The sequence below is a fragment of the Mauremys mutica genome, chromosome 11, assembly GCF_020497125.1.
Source record: "Mauremys mutica isolate MM-2020 ecotype Southern chromosome 11, ASM2049712v1, whole genome shotgun sequence".
Taxonomy (NCBI): domain Eukaryota; kingdom Metazoa; phylum Chordata; order Testudines; family Geoemydidae; genus Mauremys; species Mauremys mutica.
In genome coordinates, this window is record NC_059082.1 from 26,155,015 (window position 1) to 26,171,982 (window position 16,968).

General features: G+C 45.5%; 1 protein-coding gene across 9 annotated transcripts in view; it reads left to right on the forward strand.

The window, feature by feature from the left end:
- CGNL1 (cingulin like 1) overlaps window positions 1–16,697 on the forward strand; it is a 123,215-nt gene extending 106,518 nt beyond the window's left edge. For 8 of the 9 annotated variants that reach the window (XM_044980185.1, XM_044980186.1, XM_044980192.1 and 5 more), the window contains 4 exons: window positions 3,404–3,528; window positions 4,130–4,238; window positions 6,222–6,385; window positions 14,304–16,697. In XM_044980185.1, coding sequence (XP_044836120.1) covers window positions 3,404–3,528; window positions 4,130–4,238; window positions 6,222–6,385; window positions 14,304–14,448 — 543 coding nt within the window. In that variant the 3' untranslated portion in view covers window positions 14,449–16,697. The remainder of the gene's footprint in view (window positions 1–3,403; window positions 3,529–4,129; window positions 4,239–6,221; window positions 6,386–14,303) is intronic. The other variant, XM_044980191.1, reaches the window with a different exon arrangement.
- The last annotated feature ends 271 nt before the right edge of the window (window positions 16,698–16,968 follow it).

The window sequence follows — 16,968 nt, forward strand, 5'->3', positions numbered from 1 at the left end:
ATTAAATACAACATTTGTCACTTTTATTTCCTAACCCATTGTACTGTACAGTGCTATGTAGTTTTATCAGCTCCTACTTTCATCTCAGAGATGGCAGTATTTCAGTGTTAAGGAAGGAATCCCTATACAGTTTGTCTATATGTTTTGGGATGAAAGACATTATAAATAATAATAAATAAATTGATTTTGTACAGTTATTAGTTTAAGAAAAATGAACTACCAATTATATTGACTGGTTTTAAGACTAATGTAGGGAAAATGCAGTAAAATGTCAAAAATACTGTCAGCTAGCCTAGATCTAAAACCTTCATCAGATTTGGAGGGAGAGATCTTCCAAACTCTAAATACAATTTTGGAGTCCTGCATACCATTACCAAAATAATAATTTTAAGCAGTCGCAATTTGGTCTGATAGTTTGCTTCTGCAGAAATAATAATAATAATATCCAGAAAAATAGCATTCTTGTGAAATAAAAAGTACAGAATTAATAGAAAGAGAACTGTTACTTTCTGTTGCCTAAATTTTTATCTTATACAATAGGAAGTGTTTTAAAACTATTTGATGATGTCTGTGAAACAGTTATCATGCTCTCCTTTGCAGACAGCTAATCTTCTTCCATTTTTATTGTGCCTTTCATCCTGGTGGATTACAAAGCAATTTACAAACAGACATATGCTAGGAACTGCTGACGCACAGCCCCCACTGAGGTCGAACATGTCAAGTATTATTTAACAGGACCACGTCATAGTTTAGGATAAAAGGAGATGAACAATACTTTATCCACTTGCAATAAAAGAGGTATTTAGATAGGTAGAATGTAACTACCAGAATTGGAATGGGGCAGGATTTCAAAATTCTTGCCCATAGTCTTACAAAAAGTGTGATGGAACTGTTTCACCCCATTTTAGAGCCTGATCCTGCACTACTGACTCATCTGAGTCAGCCATGCCAACATAATGCTATAGTTAGTAGACATCACCTCAGTAATGAGTTTAAAGGAAAGAGTGCCACCTACTGATACATCAGCAGTTGGGTTTTCCCCATAGATCCTCCAGTTACAGCACTGATTTATCCCCCTATAGCCCAGTAAATTATAATTTATGAGATTTGAGGACTTCACAGCTTGAGGTAACTTTTTTTTTCAATATTTTTCAAAACTTTTTTTTTCAATATTACCCTTCTCTTCATATAAGCTTCTCACTGCTGCTTGATTTTTAACTTTCTTTTGTAATGATTGAGGGGTTCTTTAAGAGAACTCTGACATAAAATTATTAAGTTGAAACTTTGAAAACATTATGCATATATCTTAAATGAACACTGTCTGTACATTTTCATGCAAACAATATACTAGAGTTTAACTTCAGTCTCTTGCTGATTGGTGTATTTTGAAACTCATAAAACCTTACTCAGTGTCATAGCTTCTAACTGTTTTGTGCAGTGTTGCTGTAGTTGTCAGTCCCAGGATATTAGAGAGACAAGATGGGTGAGGTAATATCCTTTGTTGGACCAACTTCTGTTGGTGAGAGAGACAAGCTTTCAAAAGTTTAAAAGCTATTACCTCACCCACCGTGTTTCTGTGGTCCACACTAAGAAGCGGGGTCGAACTAGGGTACGCAAATTCAGCTACGTGAACTAGGGTAGGCAAATTCAGCTATTACCTCACCCTAGTTCGAACTACTCACCCATCCAGACACCGCGGAATCGAAGTCCGCAGCTCCAAGGTCGACTCCGCCACCGCCGTTTGCAGTGGTGGAGTACCAGAGTCGACCGCGGCGCTTCCAGAGTTCGAACTATCGCGTCCAGATTAGACGCGATAGTTCGAACTCCGAGAAGTCGAACTCACCATGTCGACCCGGCTGGTAAGTGTAGATTAGCCCTGATATCTTCTAATTATAAGTTTAGTTTGTACTGCTGATGGTAGAGAGTCTGTTTTTTAAGAGATCAGAGATTTCCATATGGCATCACATGGCGAGTAATGGATTGTTAAAGTGAGAGAAGATACATAAATCCATGGATATTTTCTAGTGACCACATGAAAACTTAGAATGAAACTTGATTGACTTATTTCTCACTACTGATTATATACTTTTTTAAATGTGCGAGTCCTAGGAGGGAAAAGGAAACCTTATTGAAAACCTAGATGGACTTCTTTTGGTTAAAAAGTCTTCTGTTTTCCTTTAAGTTAGTTAATATGTATCTGAGTCCGCCTATGGATTGTTCAGAATATAATGATCTGACGTATGAATATAATACAGTGACTTGTCTTTTAGTTTACTGTGCAGTATTTTTCGTCATGCATATTATAGTTGAGATGAAAAAATAGCAATAGACTGTAGATTGTACCACAAATACGATAAATCACAGCATCATAGAAATGTAGGGCTGGAAGGGACCTCAAGAAGTTATCAAGTCTAGCTCCCTGTGCTGAAGCAGGACTAAGTAAACCCAGACGCTCCCTGACAGGTTTGTCCATCCTGTTGTTAAAAACTTCCAATGGTGGGGATTCCACAGCCTCCCTTGGAAGCCTATTCCAGAGTTTAACAACCCTTATAGTTAGAAAGTTTTTTCCGAATATCTAACATAAATCTCCCTAGCTGCAGATTAAGCCCATTACGTTTTGTTCTACTTTTAGTGGACATGGAGAACAATTCATCAATGTCCTCTTTATAACAGCCATTAATATATTTGAAGAATGTTATCAGGTCCCCCCCTCAGTCTTGTTTTCTCAGGAAAAAACCTTTTATCTTTTACACCTGCAAAAGAATTGCATGGCCAAACCACAGACCCTTTTAAAGTAAGAATGGAAGTATTAAGAATGGAAACATTGTCAGATCCTTGTCCACAACAGTGGCACTGGACACAACTATAATACTGCTCACATGTATGTGACACCTTTTATTATATATGCAGCAGCTGGCCATAGAGGTGTTCAGAATTTTAGACAAAACAATTTGTCATGGAGATTAAAATAATTCCAGTGTGATGTAGGAAATATTGACCTATGTACAGAACAGTGAATGGAGGGGGCCACAAGTTAGATAACACAGAGCCCCTGGCAAACTTTCCGAAGGTTCAGGGGACTTCAAGCCAAGGAATCCAATTCAGGCCTGTTTCTAATTCTTAATCTTGATTAAATCCTCCAAAGCATAACTCTGAAGCACAAAGATGGGTTTGCTAGGGGTTACAAGCCTCCCCACAAAGATTTCACAGGCTGACTCTTGTCCAAAAAAAAAAAAAATACTCTTTTTGCTTACTCGCTGAATGTAAAAGCACCTTAGCCCCTGTGTTTCTCTGTGTGGACTTGTTTTGTATTAAGGCAGTGCTTATGTTTGTTAATATGCCGATGGTGATATTTTAAATACATTATTACTATTATATATATATATTTATGTTCTAATTCTAGAACAAAGATTTGAAGAGCCGAATCCTTCACCTTGAAGGTTCTTATAGATCCAGTAAAGAAGGACTTGTTGCTCAGATGGAAGCAAGGATCACTGAGCTAGAGGGACGGCTAGAAAATGAAGAGAGGTAAAACAAGCTAAGTTCAGAGCCTGGAAAGTGTGTGTGCACATAGGTGGGTGGCACTGTGCTAATTTAGTGTGACTTGGAAGTTTGTGTAGTCTCCAGGTCTATCCTTGCAAAACATTTTCACAAGCACTGAATTTGCATGACATTTTGTTTAAAAGCAAGCATTTAACGTGTTCTTTTTGATTGCTACATCAATACAAAATCAATATGGGAATTGTTATACAACCCCTAACACTGGGTTGCCATACTATCTAGTAGCATTAGACATATCTCTTATTTTATCAATAGTTGCCATCAGTTATAGTCACAGAAATGCCAGCTATAATTAAACATTTCTGTTTGTAGATGCATTTCAGCATTGATTTTTGGTGAGAAGTGCTTCTTACCTTCTGAACTTTCTCAGTACAGCACTGAGAAAATAAGTATATTTTTTCCTGAAGTGTTTCATGCTTTGAATAAAATTTCAATATGTTGCACAGAATCAGTACATCAAAGCAGATACCATTAGTATTTATTTTGCACTTACAATATCACAAGGGCATAGGCTCAGAAGAATTTGGAATTATTCCAGCTGCCATTTCTACATGTCTGTGTTTTTTAGGGATCGGGCTAATCTCCAGCTAAGCAATCGCAGACTTGAACGGAAAGTGAAGGAATTAATGTTGCAAGTAGATGATGAACATCTCTCACTGACTGACCAAAAGGACCAGGTAGACAGAAAGATTTATACATAAACAGTCTGTTATTTCTGTAAATATAAATTACCGAGCATTGTAAAGACAATGATACTTAAGGTTTAGAATACAGATAAATGCTTGATGATTATTTTTTGTGAACTGATTTTACAAGATTATTTTATTCCCAATGCCATTGTGTTCCTCAGCCTAGTAGCAGTAAGTGGGAAAATGTGATGTTTTAGGCTTCTCCTAAGACTTTAATAAAATGAAGGCATTTCATGTACAGATTACTAGCAGTGCAGTAGTTTTTGTTTATTTTTAAAACTTCATTGAACACCAGAAAGTGTCATCAACCAGATGCAAATGCATACAATAGAAAGCAATATATGTTGTCCCTTACCAAAAAAATCCTCTCTAAAGAGAGAAGCTTTTTAGATTTTTTTAATATAAGCATATTCTGCAATTTGTAGTAGCAATGTGCATTACCATTTCATATGACTTTTCCTGATTACTTGCTTACAGCATTGTATGTTTTAATAAACTGGGTCAAATAGTCTTTATTCCACCTAGTGAACAAGCAGATTACACTTCCCAAAATGTTTGCTGTGGCAACAGTCATTCAGTCTTTGCTTTTAAAGTAATTTTTATGTATCTAAATATATATATATATAAAAAAATATAAATTCTATTAGTGTAGCTTAAACTATGTATGTAGTTGTACCCAGGGCCGCCCAGAGGATTCCGGGGGCCCGGGGTCTTTGGCGGCGGGGGGCCCTTCCGTTCCAGGACCCGCCGCCGAAGTGCCCCGAAGACCCGTGGTGGGAGCCCCCCGCCGCCGAATTACCGCCGAAGTGGGACCCGCCGCCAAAGTGCAGCCCAGTCTTCGGCGGTAATTCGGCGGGGGGGGTCCCCGCCGCGGGTCTTCGAGGCACTTCGGCGGCGGGTCCCGGAACGGAAGGGCCCCCCGCCGCCGAAGACCGGGCTGCGCTTCGGCGGCGGGTCCCGCTTCCCCCCCCCGCCTCGGCCCCAGCCTCTTACCCCCAGCTCCCTCCTCACCCGGAGTCTCAGCGCCTCGCCGGAACAGCCGCAGCGTGTGGCGGGCGGGGCCTGAGCCCCGTCCCGGAGCTCGCAGCCCCGCCCCCTCACCACGCGGTTCGGAGCAGGGCGGGGCTCAGGGGCTCCGCCGGAGACATGGCGCTTGATGCGCTGAGGCTCCAGGAGAGGGGCGGAAGCGGGAGCCTCCGCTGTTCTCTTGGGGGCCCCTGCGGAGCCCGGGGCCCGGGGCAAATTACCCCCTTTGCCCCCGCCCCTCTGGGCGGCCCTGGTTGTACCCATGTCATTCCTAGGATATTAGAGAGACAAGGTGGGTGAGGTAATATCTTTTTTTGGACCAAGTTTGAAAGTTTGTGTATCTCACCAACAGAAGTTGGTCCAGTAAAAAATATTACCTCACCCACCTTATGTAGCTTTAACTATGACACTCCAGTAACTCCAGGCACAGTTGTTTTTTTTCCTTTTTGAATGCTGGATGCTACCACTGCATTGGTCTATACAATTCTACATCTTCACAGTAGCTAGGAGGTATCTGTTTTGTTCTTTTCAATTTCAAAAACTACATTTACAGGTCTGTCTCATCTTACACTGGGGTTATATTCCGCGGTCAGTGTGTAAAGCGAAAACCACGTATAGTCAAAATTACATTGAGTGTAATGGCGGGCGGAATCTCCCGCACTACAGGAACAGTATTTAAATTGTTATTTTTCTCTTTTTTTTTTTTGACAACCACGTAAAGCTGAATTCACGCATGTTAAATGCGTGTAAGATGCGACAGACCTGTACCATTACTTGATTGGTCTCAAAGACTAATGCTGACTTTCAACTACTGCCCAGGTAGCATTGTGCAATATCATGACATTGGCAAAGTTGAGACTTCATTCCCCAACTCATAGATGGCAGGGAGAACAGAAATCCTTTATCAAAATATTCCTCTAATCAGCTGCTGTTTAAATATTTCAGTTGAGTTTGCGCTTGAAAGCAATGAAACGTCAGGTTGAAGAAGCCGAAGAAGAAATAGACAGACTGGAAAGTGCCAAAAAGAAACTTCAGAGGGAGTTAGAAGAGCAAATGGACATGAATGATCAATTGCAAGGACAACTTAATGCTGTGAAGAAGGAATTAAGGTGGGATTTCTTATAAAAGCAGATCCCTAGAACAGGCCCACACACCACCAAATGTACACTGCAGTGCAGTTCTCACAGAATACTTATGAATGTCTTCTAGTAGCATTGAGAATTAGTGCAAAAATTAAAGGCCTGTGTACATTTCCCTTGTAAGCCATCATTTCCCTGACTTTCTTGCAAGCTTAACTTGGCTCATATAGTCTTAGCCTGTGAACAATGCTTTTCTTTGTCAAATTTCATTTTAAATTATATTGTAGGAGCGTAAAACCAGGACTCTGTAGTTCCAGATCTTTGTTTATGTATCCATTGCTCAAAACCAATAATGTACTTATAAAACAAATGGAAAATGCTAATCTCTTACTGCTCCGGCCCATCAGACTGGGACTGCCCTCTGGCAGCTTAGGATGTTTGCTGACTCAGATGCAGAGCCAGCGGCAGTGCTCCTGCAGTACCTTTCTCTGCAAATCCCCCTCCCCCCCTCCCCCCCGGTAGGTGCTCCAGTTGTTTACCAGGGTTGCTGAGCTGAGCAGAGCTGCTGAGGCAGGGAACAAGTGCCCATTGTCAAAGAACAGAATAACTATATTTCATTGCAGAGGTAAACTTGTTTATGATAATTGAGGGGAATAGTTCTTCTGTGTTTAATTGTAAAAGTGGATTTTTATCAGAGCCATTGCTGGAGGGTGCCTGGGTGCAAAGTTTGGAGTTTCTCATGGCTGTGGTACGTTCACTAAAAGGCCCTGAAAAAACATTCTAATCTCAGGGGAGATTTAGAAAAAGATCAGTTTTAGGGTATGTCTACACTACAAGAGTAGTTCGATTTAACTTAGGTCGAATTGGTGGATTCGACCTTATGAAGTCGAATTTGTGTATCCACACTAAAAACACTAATTCGACTGTGTGAGTCCACAGTAACGGGGCCAGCGTCGAATTTGGAAGCGGTGCATTCTGGGCAGCTATCCCACAGTTCCCGCAGTCCCCGCTTCCCATTGGAATGCTGGGTAGAGCCCCCAATGCCTGCTGGGGGAAAAATGTGTCGAGGGTGGTTTTGGGTAACTGTCGTCATTCAACCGTCACTCCCGCCCTCCCTCCCTGAAAGCGCCGACGGGAAATCTGTTAGCGCACTTTTCTGGTCAGTGACAGCGCGGACGCCACAGCACTGCGAGCATGGAGCCCGCTGCGATCATCGCTGCACTTATGGCCGTTGTCAACTCCTCACACCTTATCGTCCACCTCTTCCACAGTCAGCTGCTGAGAAATCGGGCGAGGAGGCTCCGGCAGCGCAGTGAGGACATGAAGTGTGAGAGTGGCACAGACCTCTCACAAAGCATACGATCCCGCGCCGCGGAGATCATGGTGGCAATGGGTCACGTTCATGCTGTGGGATGGCGATTCTGGGCCCGGGAAACAAGCACGGACTGGTGGGACCGCATAGTGCTGCAGGTCTGGGATGAATCACAGTGGCTGCGAAACTTCAGGATGCGTAAGGGCACTTTCCTTGAACTCTGTGACTTGCTGTCCCCTGCCCTGAAGCGCCAGGACACCCGGATGCGAGCAGCCCTGACTGTGCAGAAGCGAGTGACCATAGCCCTCTGGAAACTTGCAACGCCAGACAGCTACCGGTCAGTAGCGAACCACTTTGGCGTGGGCAAATCTACCGTGGGGGTTGCTGTGATGCAAGTAGCCCACGCAATCGTTGACCTACTGCTGTCAAAGATAGTGACCCTGGGAAACATCCAGGTCATCATAGATGGCTTCGCCGCAATGGGATTCCCAAACTGCGGTGGGGCTATAGATGGCACTCACATCCCTATCCTGGGACCGGCCCACCAGGCCAGCCAGTATATTAACCGAAAGGGCTACTTTTCAATGGTGCTGCAAGCACTGGTGGACCATAGGGGATGTTTTACCAACATCTACGTCGGGTGGCCGGGCAAGGTTCATGACGCGCGTGTTTTCAGGAACTCTTGTCTGTTTAGACGCCTGCAGGAAGGTAGTTTCTTCCCGGACCACAAAATAACTGTTGGGGATGTGGAGATGCCTACAGTGATCCTCGGGGACCCAGCCTACCCGCTAATGCCCTGGCTCATGAAGCCCTATACAGGCGCCCTGGACAGTGACAAGGAGCTCTTCAACTACCAGCTGAGCAAGTGCAGAATGGTGGTGGAGTGTGCTTTCGGACGTCTCAAGGGGAGATGGAGGAGCTTACTGACTCGCTCGGATCTCAGCAAAACCAATATCCCCATTGTTATTGCAGCTTGCTGTGTGCTCCACAATCTCTGTGAGAGCAAGGGGGAGACCTTTATGGCGGGATGGGAGGTTGAGGCAAATCACCTGGCTGCTGATTACGCTCAACCAGACAGCCGTGCTATTAGAAGAGCCCAGCGGGAAGCGCTGTGCATCCGGGAGGCTTTGAAAGCTAGGTTCCTCAGAGAGCAGGGTAACCTATGACTGTCCAGTCTCTTTACAGAGAAGCTGAACCTGCCCCTGTTTCAGTTACTATTGACTTTTTTCAGCGGTTACATACCCCGTTCACCAGGTTTCCCCCCTTCCAACAGACGTTTAAAAATAAAGTTATTGGAACATTTTTAATTAACAAAGTTTTCTTTACTAACGAATTCGCGTTAAAGGGTTCAAACAGGGTTCAGACTGTGGTGGGTACGGTGTGCAGTGATGTACAGACCGCTTCTACACTCGAGGACTGACAGGCTCCTGCTCCTACAGCGGTCTCTGGGGGGAGGACGGTTACAGGAGGGTGTGCAGGAAGGGGTGGGTTTGCAGGAAGGGGTTTGCAGGAAGGGGTGTGTTGGAAGGGTGAGTAGGTGTAGGGGGATGATGGCTCTGGCTGGGGCTCAGGGCATCGGAGAGGTTCATGGCTAGGGTGGAAGGGCATCGTAAGGGCACCCTGCCTTGCCATTTGTGGATGCCAGGCGCTCGGACCCTGGGGCAGCATACACCTCCCAGACTGACCTGGGGCAGCAGACACCTCCCAGAGTGACCCGGGTGCCTAGTGACTGCACTCTGTGTGTGACCTGCTGTTGATCCTGCCCCCATGTCTGTACCCTGGTAATGGTGGCTGTCCTATGCAATTAACAAACCCCTATCTCCCCTTCACACAAAGTCTTCTGCAAAGAAACATGACGGAAACAGTAATGAACAGCAAACTATTTTTAATACTCAACTACACAGTTGGGGGATGAAACTGGGATTTTGGATCGGGTGAGCCAGGAAGGGAAGCAATTCTCATACTTTAGGGAATGAGAGCTGTTTGGTACATGAGCGCTCTGCTGGGGTGGAGTGACAGTTTTCACGGCCCCTAGCGCCTCTCCTTCTTGTGATTTTGGGTGAGGGGGGGGACAGGACTTTGTGGCGGGGGAGGGCGGTTGCAGATACAGTTCAGGGGGGCTCTCTGCTCCTGCCTGTGGTCCTGCAGAACATCCACAAGGCGCCGGAGCGTGTCCGTTTGCTCCCTCATTAGTCCAAGCAGCGTTTGAGTCGCCTGCTGGTCTTCCTGCCGCCACCTGTCCTCCCGTTCGCTGTGTGAGCGCTGCTGCTGAGAGAGGGTCTCCCTCCACTGGCTCTGCTGGGCCGCCTTGGCTCTGGAGCAGGCCATCAGTTCAGCGAACATCTCGTCCCGAGTCTTTTTCTTTCGCCGCCTAATCTGCACCAGCCTCTGTGAGGGGGATGCCGGGGCAGTTCGGGAAAGAGCCGCAGTTGTGTGATGGGAAAAAGGAAGTGATTTCCTTGCAAAGATACATGTTTGCGAACACTGAACACAGTCTACTCAGTTTCTGTGAACAAGACCATACAGGGCACCTATCTCATGTGCTCTCAGGACAAGTTCGAATTTTCGGCATTCGCTTTCATTGCCTGGGGTCTTGCACTGGAGATCGGACAAGCGGGGCAGGACAGCAGAATCCGTGTAGCAGCCAGGCCTGGTAAGCCGTAAACTTTAGGCTGCTTAACAGTTAATGGATAGCAGTGGCCTCCTGCTGCAGGCAATCTGTAAAGCATAAAGTCTGACCCTGTTCCAGCCCCTCGCGTCTGTCCCCGGGAAAGATCCCTGTATGCTTTCCCTCTGCAGCCTCCAACACATGGCTGTTAAACGACGGTCATTGTTATGCAAAGGAAAAGTCAAGCATTCACAATAGTAACATTACATTAATTCCCCTAATTATATGCAGCAGTCACCGAGCGAGATCACCCTGAGGCGGGTCACTAGGACAGACAGAGAGCGCATGCTGCGTGAATCCCTGCACAGACCAGGGCCCTATGCTGCCATGCTGGTGGAGGCAATGCTCCCACTGTACCTCAGGATGGCCTGGCGCAGAAGAGTGTGCTTCCACGGAGCACCCAATAAGGCACCTCTCCCCAGGAACCTCCTGCGGAGGCTTTTCGAGTACCTGTACGAGAGCTTCGTGGAAGTGTCGCAGGAGGATTTCTGTTCGATCCCTATATGTATTGACCTTCTTTTCGTATAGTTTTTATTCCTGTTTTTAAAAAAATAAATGTTTACATGTTTATAGCACTTACCGACTGATCCTTCCCCTGATTCAGAGTCCGGGTTAACGGCCGGGGAGGGTTGGTAGGGGATCTCTGTGAGGGTGATGAAGAGATCCTGGCTGTCGGGGAAATCAGTATTGTAAGCGCTGTCGCCTGCCTCGTCCTCCACAAACCCTTCCTCATCTTCCCCATCCGCGAACATCGCCGAGAAACTGCCCCTCGACACTATCCCATCCTCAGAGTCCACGGTCACTGGTGGGGCAGTGGTGGCAGACCCACCGAGAATGGCATGCAGTGCTTCGTAGAAGCGGCATGTCTGGGGCTGGGCTCCGGAGCGTCCGTTTGCCGCTTTGATTTTTTGGTAGCCTTGTCTCAGGTCCTTGATTTTCACGCGGCACTGCGTTGCATCCCGGCTGTATCCTCTGAGTGCCATGGCTTTGGAGACCTTCTCGTAGGTCTTTGCATTCCGTTTTTTGGAGCGCAGCTCCGAAAGCACAGACTCATCGCCCCACACAGCGATCAGATCCAAGACTTCCCGGTCAGTCCATGCTGGGGCCCTCTTTCTACTCTGAGATTGCATGGACCCCTCTGCTGGAGAGCTCTGCATCGCTGCCGGTGCTGCTGAGCTCGCCCCGATGTCCAACCAGGAACTGAGATTCAAAATGGCCAGACAGGAAAAGGAATTCAAATTTTCCCCGGGGCTTTTCCTGTATGGCTGATCAGAACATCTGAGCTCGGACTGCTGTCCAGAGCGTCAACACAGTGGTGCACTGTGGGATAGCTCCCGGAGCTACTAAGGTCGATTTCCGTCCACACATAGGCTAACTCGACATAGCCATGTTGAATTTAGCGCTACTCCCCTTGTCGGGGTGGAGTACCGAATTCGAACTAAAGAGCCCTCTAGGTCGAACTAATTAGCTTCCTGGTGTGGACGGGTGCACGGTTAAATCGAATTAACGCTGCTAAATTCGACATAAACTCCTAGTGTAGACCAGGCCTTAGATGTTTCCTCTGCTAAAGTTAGTAAAAAGATAATTACTATATAGGGGAGGGAGTGAGTGAGTGTGTGTGTACACACATACATAGCATGTGGGCATATGTATGTGTATGGGATGTGTTATGGTGTATTACAGGGGTCGGCAACGGACAGCACATGTGCCAAAGGTGGCACGGGAGCTGATTTTGTCTGGCACGTGGCTGCCAGCCGGGTTCCAGCCATCAGCCCCGCTCAGCCCACTGCCGGCTGAGTGAACAGAACCCCAGGCCAGCTGGAGGCTGAGTGGGGCCGGCAGCTGGGACCCCAGACCGGCAGCAGGCGCGCCCCCCGGCTCCCCCCTCACAACGCTTGGGTTCTGCGGCTCCTGGGAGTGTGAGCCACTGGGTCGCAGGGCCCTGAGCCTGCTGTGAGAGGGGCAGCGGCGGTTCACAATCCTGGGAGCTGCAGAACCTGAGCGCGGCAAGGGGGGAGCCAGGAGGCGCAAGGGGACTGCCGCCCGCATGCATCCGCTGCAGGAACCCCCGGGGTAGGGGGGGCACCGGGCCGCAGCCTGGGCAGGCGCGCCCCCCGGCTCTCCCCTCACTGTACTTGGGTTCTGCAGCTCCCAGAAGTGTGAGCCGCCGCTGCCCCTCCCCTCCCGCTGCCTCAGCACTCTGCGGGGGAGGGGCTGTGTGCGCGGCAGCCCGGCAGCGTGTTTTGCCTCCACGTGGAGCCAGCGTCTGACCGGCCTGGGCATGGTAAGGGGAGTCCCGGGGGGCAGTCAGGGAGCAGGGGGAGGGTTGGAGGGGTCGGGAGTTCTGGTGGGGGGGGGCTGTCAGGGGGCGGGGGAGTGGATAAGGGTTGGGGCAGTCAGGGGACAGGTAGGGGGTAGGGTCCTAGTTGGGCAGTTGGGGGGGGGTCTCAGGAGGGGGCAGTCAGGGGACAAGGAGCAGGGAGGCTTAGGTAGGGGGTGGGGTTCTGGGGAGAAGTTAGGGGTAGGGGTCCCAGGAGGGGGCAGTGAGGGGACAAGGAGCGGGGGTGGGGGCTGGGGGTTCTGATGGGGGCAGTCGGGGTGGGAAGTGGGAGGGAGTGGATGGGGCCAGGGCTAGGCCAGGGCTCTCCCCTCTTTTTTGATTGTTGAAATATGGTAACCCTAGGTTAAGGGGGAGCTGGGGCGCGCATGGGGGCTGAAGCCAGCCTGCAGGGGCCCCCGTGGGGGGGCGCCGAGCCGCAGCCTGGGCAGGAGGGGCGGAGTGGGGTGCGGCTGCTACCCGCTAGCAGTGCTACCGCCTTTGCAGGGCTCCTCCCCCACTGCACCACGCCAGCTCCCTCCATGGCTGGGGCTCGCTGCTGCTGCAAGCAGGACGCTCTGGCTCTCTGGTGCCTCCAGAAGGCGGCTCCTCCCTGCCAAGCTGCTGCAGTGGCCCAAGCCCGGCAAAGCCAGTGAGTGGACTCGGGGTGAGGGCCACCGGGGTGGGGTGGGGAGGGCTCGCTGGGAGGTGTGCACCCTCCAGGGCAGTTGGGGGGGGGGAACCTGGTCTGGGGAGCAGCCCCTGGGAAGGCTGGCTCCTGGGGTCTATAAAGGCTCGTTGGGATTTGCCCCCTTAATGAACCAATGTGCAAGGGGGTTAGGGGGACACAAGGTGGAAATTTAGCCTAGGGCACAAAATATCCTTGCACTGGCCCTGCCCCAGGGGGTGCATGCACCCCAGGTTAAGAACCACTGCACTAAACTGATAAGATCTGCATTTTAATTTAATTTTAAATGAAGCTTGTTAAACATTTTAAAAAACTTGTTTACTTTACATACAACATAGTGTATAGACTTACAGAGAGAGACCTTCTAAAAACGTTAAAATGTGTTACTGGCACGCGAAACCTTAAATTAGAGTGAATAAATGAAGACTCGGCACACCGCTTCTGAAAGGTCGCTGACCCCTGGTGTATTATAAAGTCTTTATCAACATGAGTTGGGGATGGGTGAAATTCTCAGGAATGGTGTTCAGCCCTCCCACACCCTGTATTCTGTGTAAACTACACATGCTAGTGGAAACATTTCAAAATGATGGATATTTGAAGCTTTTGAGAGGTTTGGAAATGTCTGAATAAGTGCCAGCTGTGGTAAATTAGTAGAGAGGTGAAGTGCTCAAAGATGCATGATAAATTGTGGAGCTATGTGGTAAATGAATTTATTATATGGGTTTCATTCCACACTTGTATGGAAGATATATAGATAGCAGTTTGGGGTACTTACATGCTTTTGAAAATCCTACTCTAAGTAATTTAGGAGAATAAGTCCCTGTGGCTTACTTAAAGTAACATAGGCACTAATCCCAACCAGAATAAATATAATCAGTGCTACTGTGTTAGTTTTCCAGAATACATGTTACACATCCATCCATATGGTATCGCTGTATAGACATGTATATATTTTTGTTGTAGCAGACGGAAGAAGTCACCAAGTAAAGTGTTAACTGATCTTGATGATGACGACGATGACGATGATGATTTCAGTACGGATGGAGAGAGTCTCTATGAAGCACCTTCAGGATGTAAATCCTCAAAAGACAATGATAGAAAAAGCTAAAACTGACTCAAACCTGCGATTCTGTGAAACTAATTTAGGCTGATCTATTATCAAGGACCTGCAGATTCCAATAGCCAAAAGACTAGACAGATTCGAGAGCTGAAGATCTTTACATCTGTATTGTGCCATTTTCATATTTAGATCTTCTTTGTGTAACACAGAAAACAGAAAGCAAGATTGCATTGTAAAACATCTAGAAATATGGCATGTACCTGTTACCTTTGAGAAAACATTTATAACTGGGATGATGTTTCACATCAGAAATGTGATTTTGCTAAAATTCTGTTTAAAGTAAGTAAACAGAAATGAGAGCCATCTGAAAGTCATTGAACATTACTTTATTTGAGGTTGTTGTTAAAGAGTTTTTTCCTAGAATTTAGGAAACCAGAGTGCAGAAGATTATTTAATGACTGTAAGTAGGGGAAACTGATGTATAGAATGTACATATTTTAAACTAGACTTTTTATTAACTACTCTAGTGCCATTTTGTAAAGCTTCAAAAATTTTATAGATCAGTTTCATATGAAAAGTACTTAAATCTATTTTGAACATTATGCATTTTAACTAAAAAAAGAAACACATACATTTTACAAATACATGTATTATGGGAGCAGATTCGTTGTTTTCAAGGCAAGAAACACAGTTGAATTTTAAATTCAGTATAAATTTTACTATATGTCATCTACAAATTAGAGGTCAGATGCTGGCTTCGTGATTAAACCCTAAAATCCTAATCCTGTTTGTTGACTTCAAAGGGACCGTTACTTGGGTACGGTTAGCAAGAGGTGGTCCTAGGATTATAGGAATCTTTTGTCTACAAAGCCATCTGCCATTAGTAGGGAACACTGAGAACAAGTTTAGTTAGTACTTGCAGTGTTTTTCCCCAAAGATGGCTCATTGCTGCCAGGTGCAGAGCACTCTGGGCCTTATCAGCAAAACACTTTAAGCACCTGGTTTACTTGAAGCCCGTGAGCATTCCCATTGATTTTGGTAAGATTACTCGTGGGCTTCAAGTTAAGCACATTCTTAAGTGCTTTGATTAACTGGTCCCAGAGTGCTCTGTACCTAGCAGGATGGAGCCCAGGCTTGAGGAAGAGTTAATATTTAACACATATCCCATAATCTGATTTTATATTTCTGCCATGTTCTTTAGTGCCTGTTCATAACATTTTGCAGTCTCCAGGAATATATGCAGTGTTTCAGTTTATGGCACGTTGGAGATTATCTTGATCAGTCCTGTTAAGAAATTTTGAAAAACATGCATTGGAAATTTGTGGGATTTATATGAAACTTTTTACAGTTCATTACTAAATGTATTATCACCTGTATAATTTGTATCATGCCTCCTCCCTGCTTTGCTCTTTTGCAAATATAGCATCTTTAGAAATCTGTTGCCAAATAATTTCGATAATAAGCCATAGCTAAATCCTATCTGATTAGCAACTTCTTTCAAATGATATTTAAGTAAGCACTTCTCTGCTACATGAACCAGATAACCATTTATTTTGATGTAGTTCTAAAATTATTAGAACCTGGAGATGTTAAAATATTCCTTTTACTCCTGCAAACTTACCTACAGAAGAAGTTAAACTTGGCAGTTCTGAAAGTGAAGAAACTGTTTATTTTGGGGGTTTGTTTTTGTTTTTAAATAAGTAAACAGCCATTTCACAAGCAAATATCACATCTCTTCCAATGCGGTTACATAGAAACTAAACAATTAAGGCCCCAGTCCTGCCATTCACAATGTGAGGGTGCAGCAATCTATCCCTTGTAAATTGCAGGATCAGAGCCCATATCATCATCATCTTATATATTATGATTTCAATAGCACCTGACATTCGTAGGAAATAAATTACTACTATCATCCAGATTACGTTATCTCTGACATTTATATATGCTTTCCACTTAATTAGTTTTCTGGTTTATATAAATTTAATCCCTTTTCAGTGATCTCTTTTGTACTACTTCAGTAATGTTAAAAAATAATCTGGAAAATCTGCGCTATGCTGTATTGACAATCATCCAGTAATAACCTGTTGTGATTTATTTTTTGTTTTATTTTACATTTTAACATGGATTTAACTGTAAACAGCTGATAATTTTACGTTCTGTTTCAGCACTCTTATTTTAATGTTCATAAATTACTATTCTTTCAAGCCATTGAAAAAAGATAAATTAACATTGCAGCTACCTCCAGGTACACTAAACTGTAAAAGAAAAATCATTTAAAATAAACTGTATCAGCCAAACTCATTCATTTCTACTTTTTCTGTCAAATTGTGGTTGATTTGGTGTTCGAACTGCATACTGCAGAATGCATGCATTTAAAATATATGAGGAAAAAATCGTCCTGGAAATATTAATGTTATAAGCAAGCTTCTATATTTCCTTCCACTTGGAAAGGTAGATTTAATCCAGAACATTTCTGTTTTACAAGAAGATGGAAAATCTTATAAAAAGCTTATAAAAAATAATATAGAAGAAAGAGCCATATTCGTTGTAAACTCTAATCAAGGTATA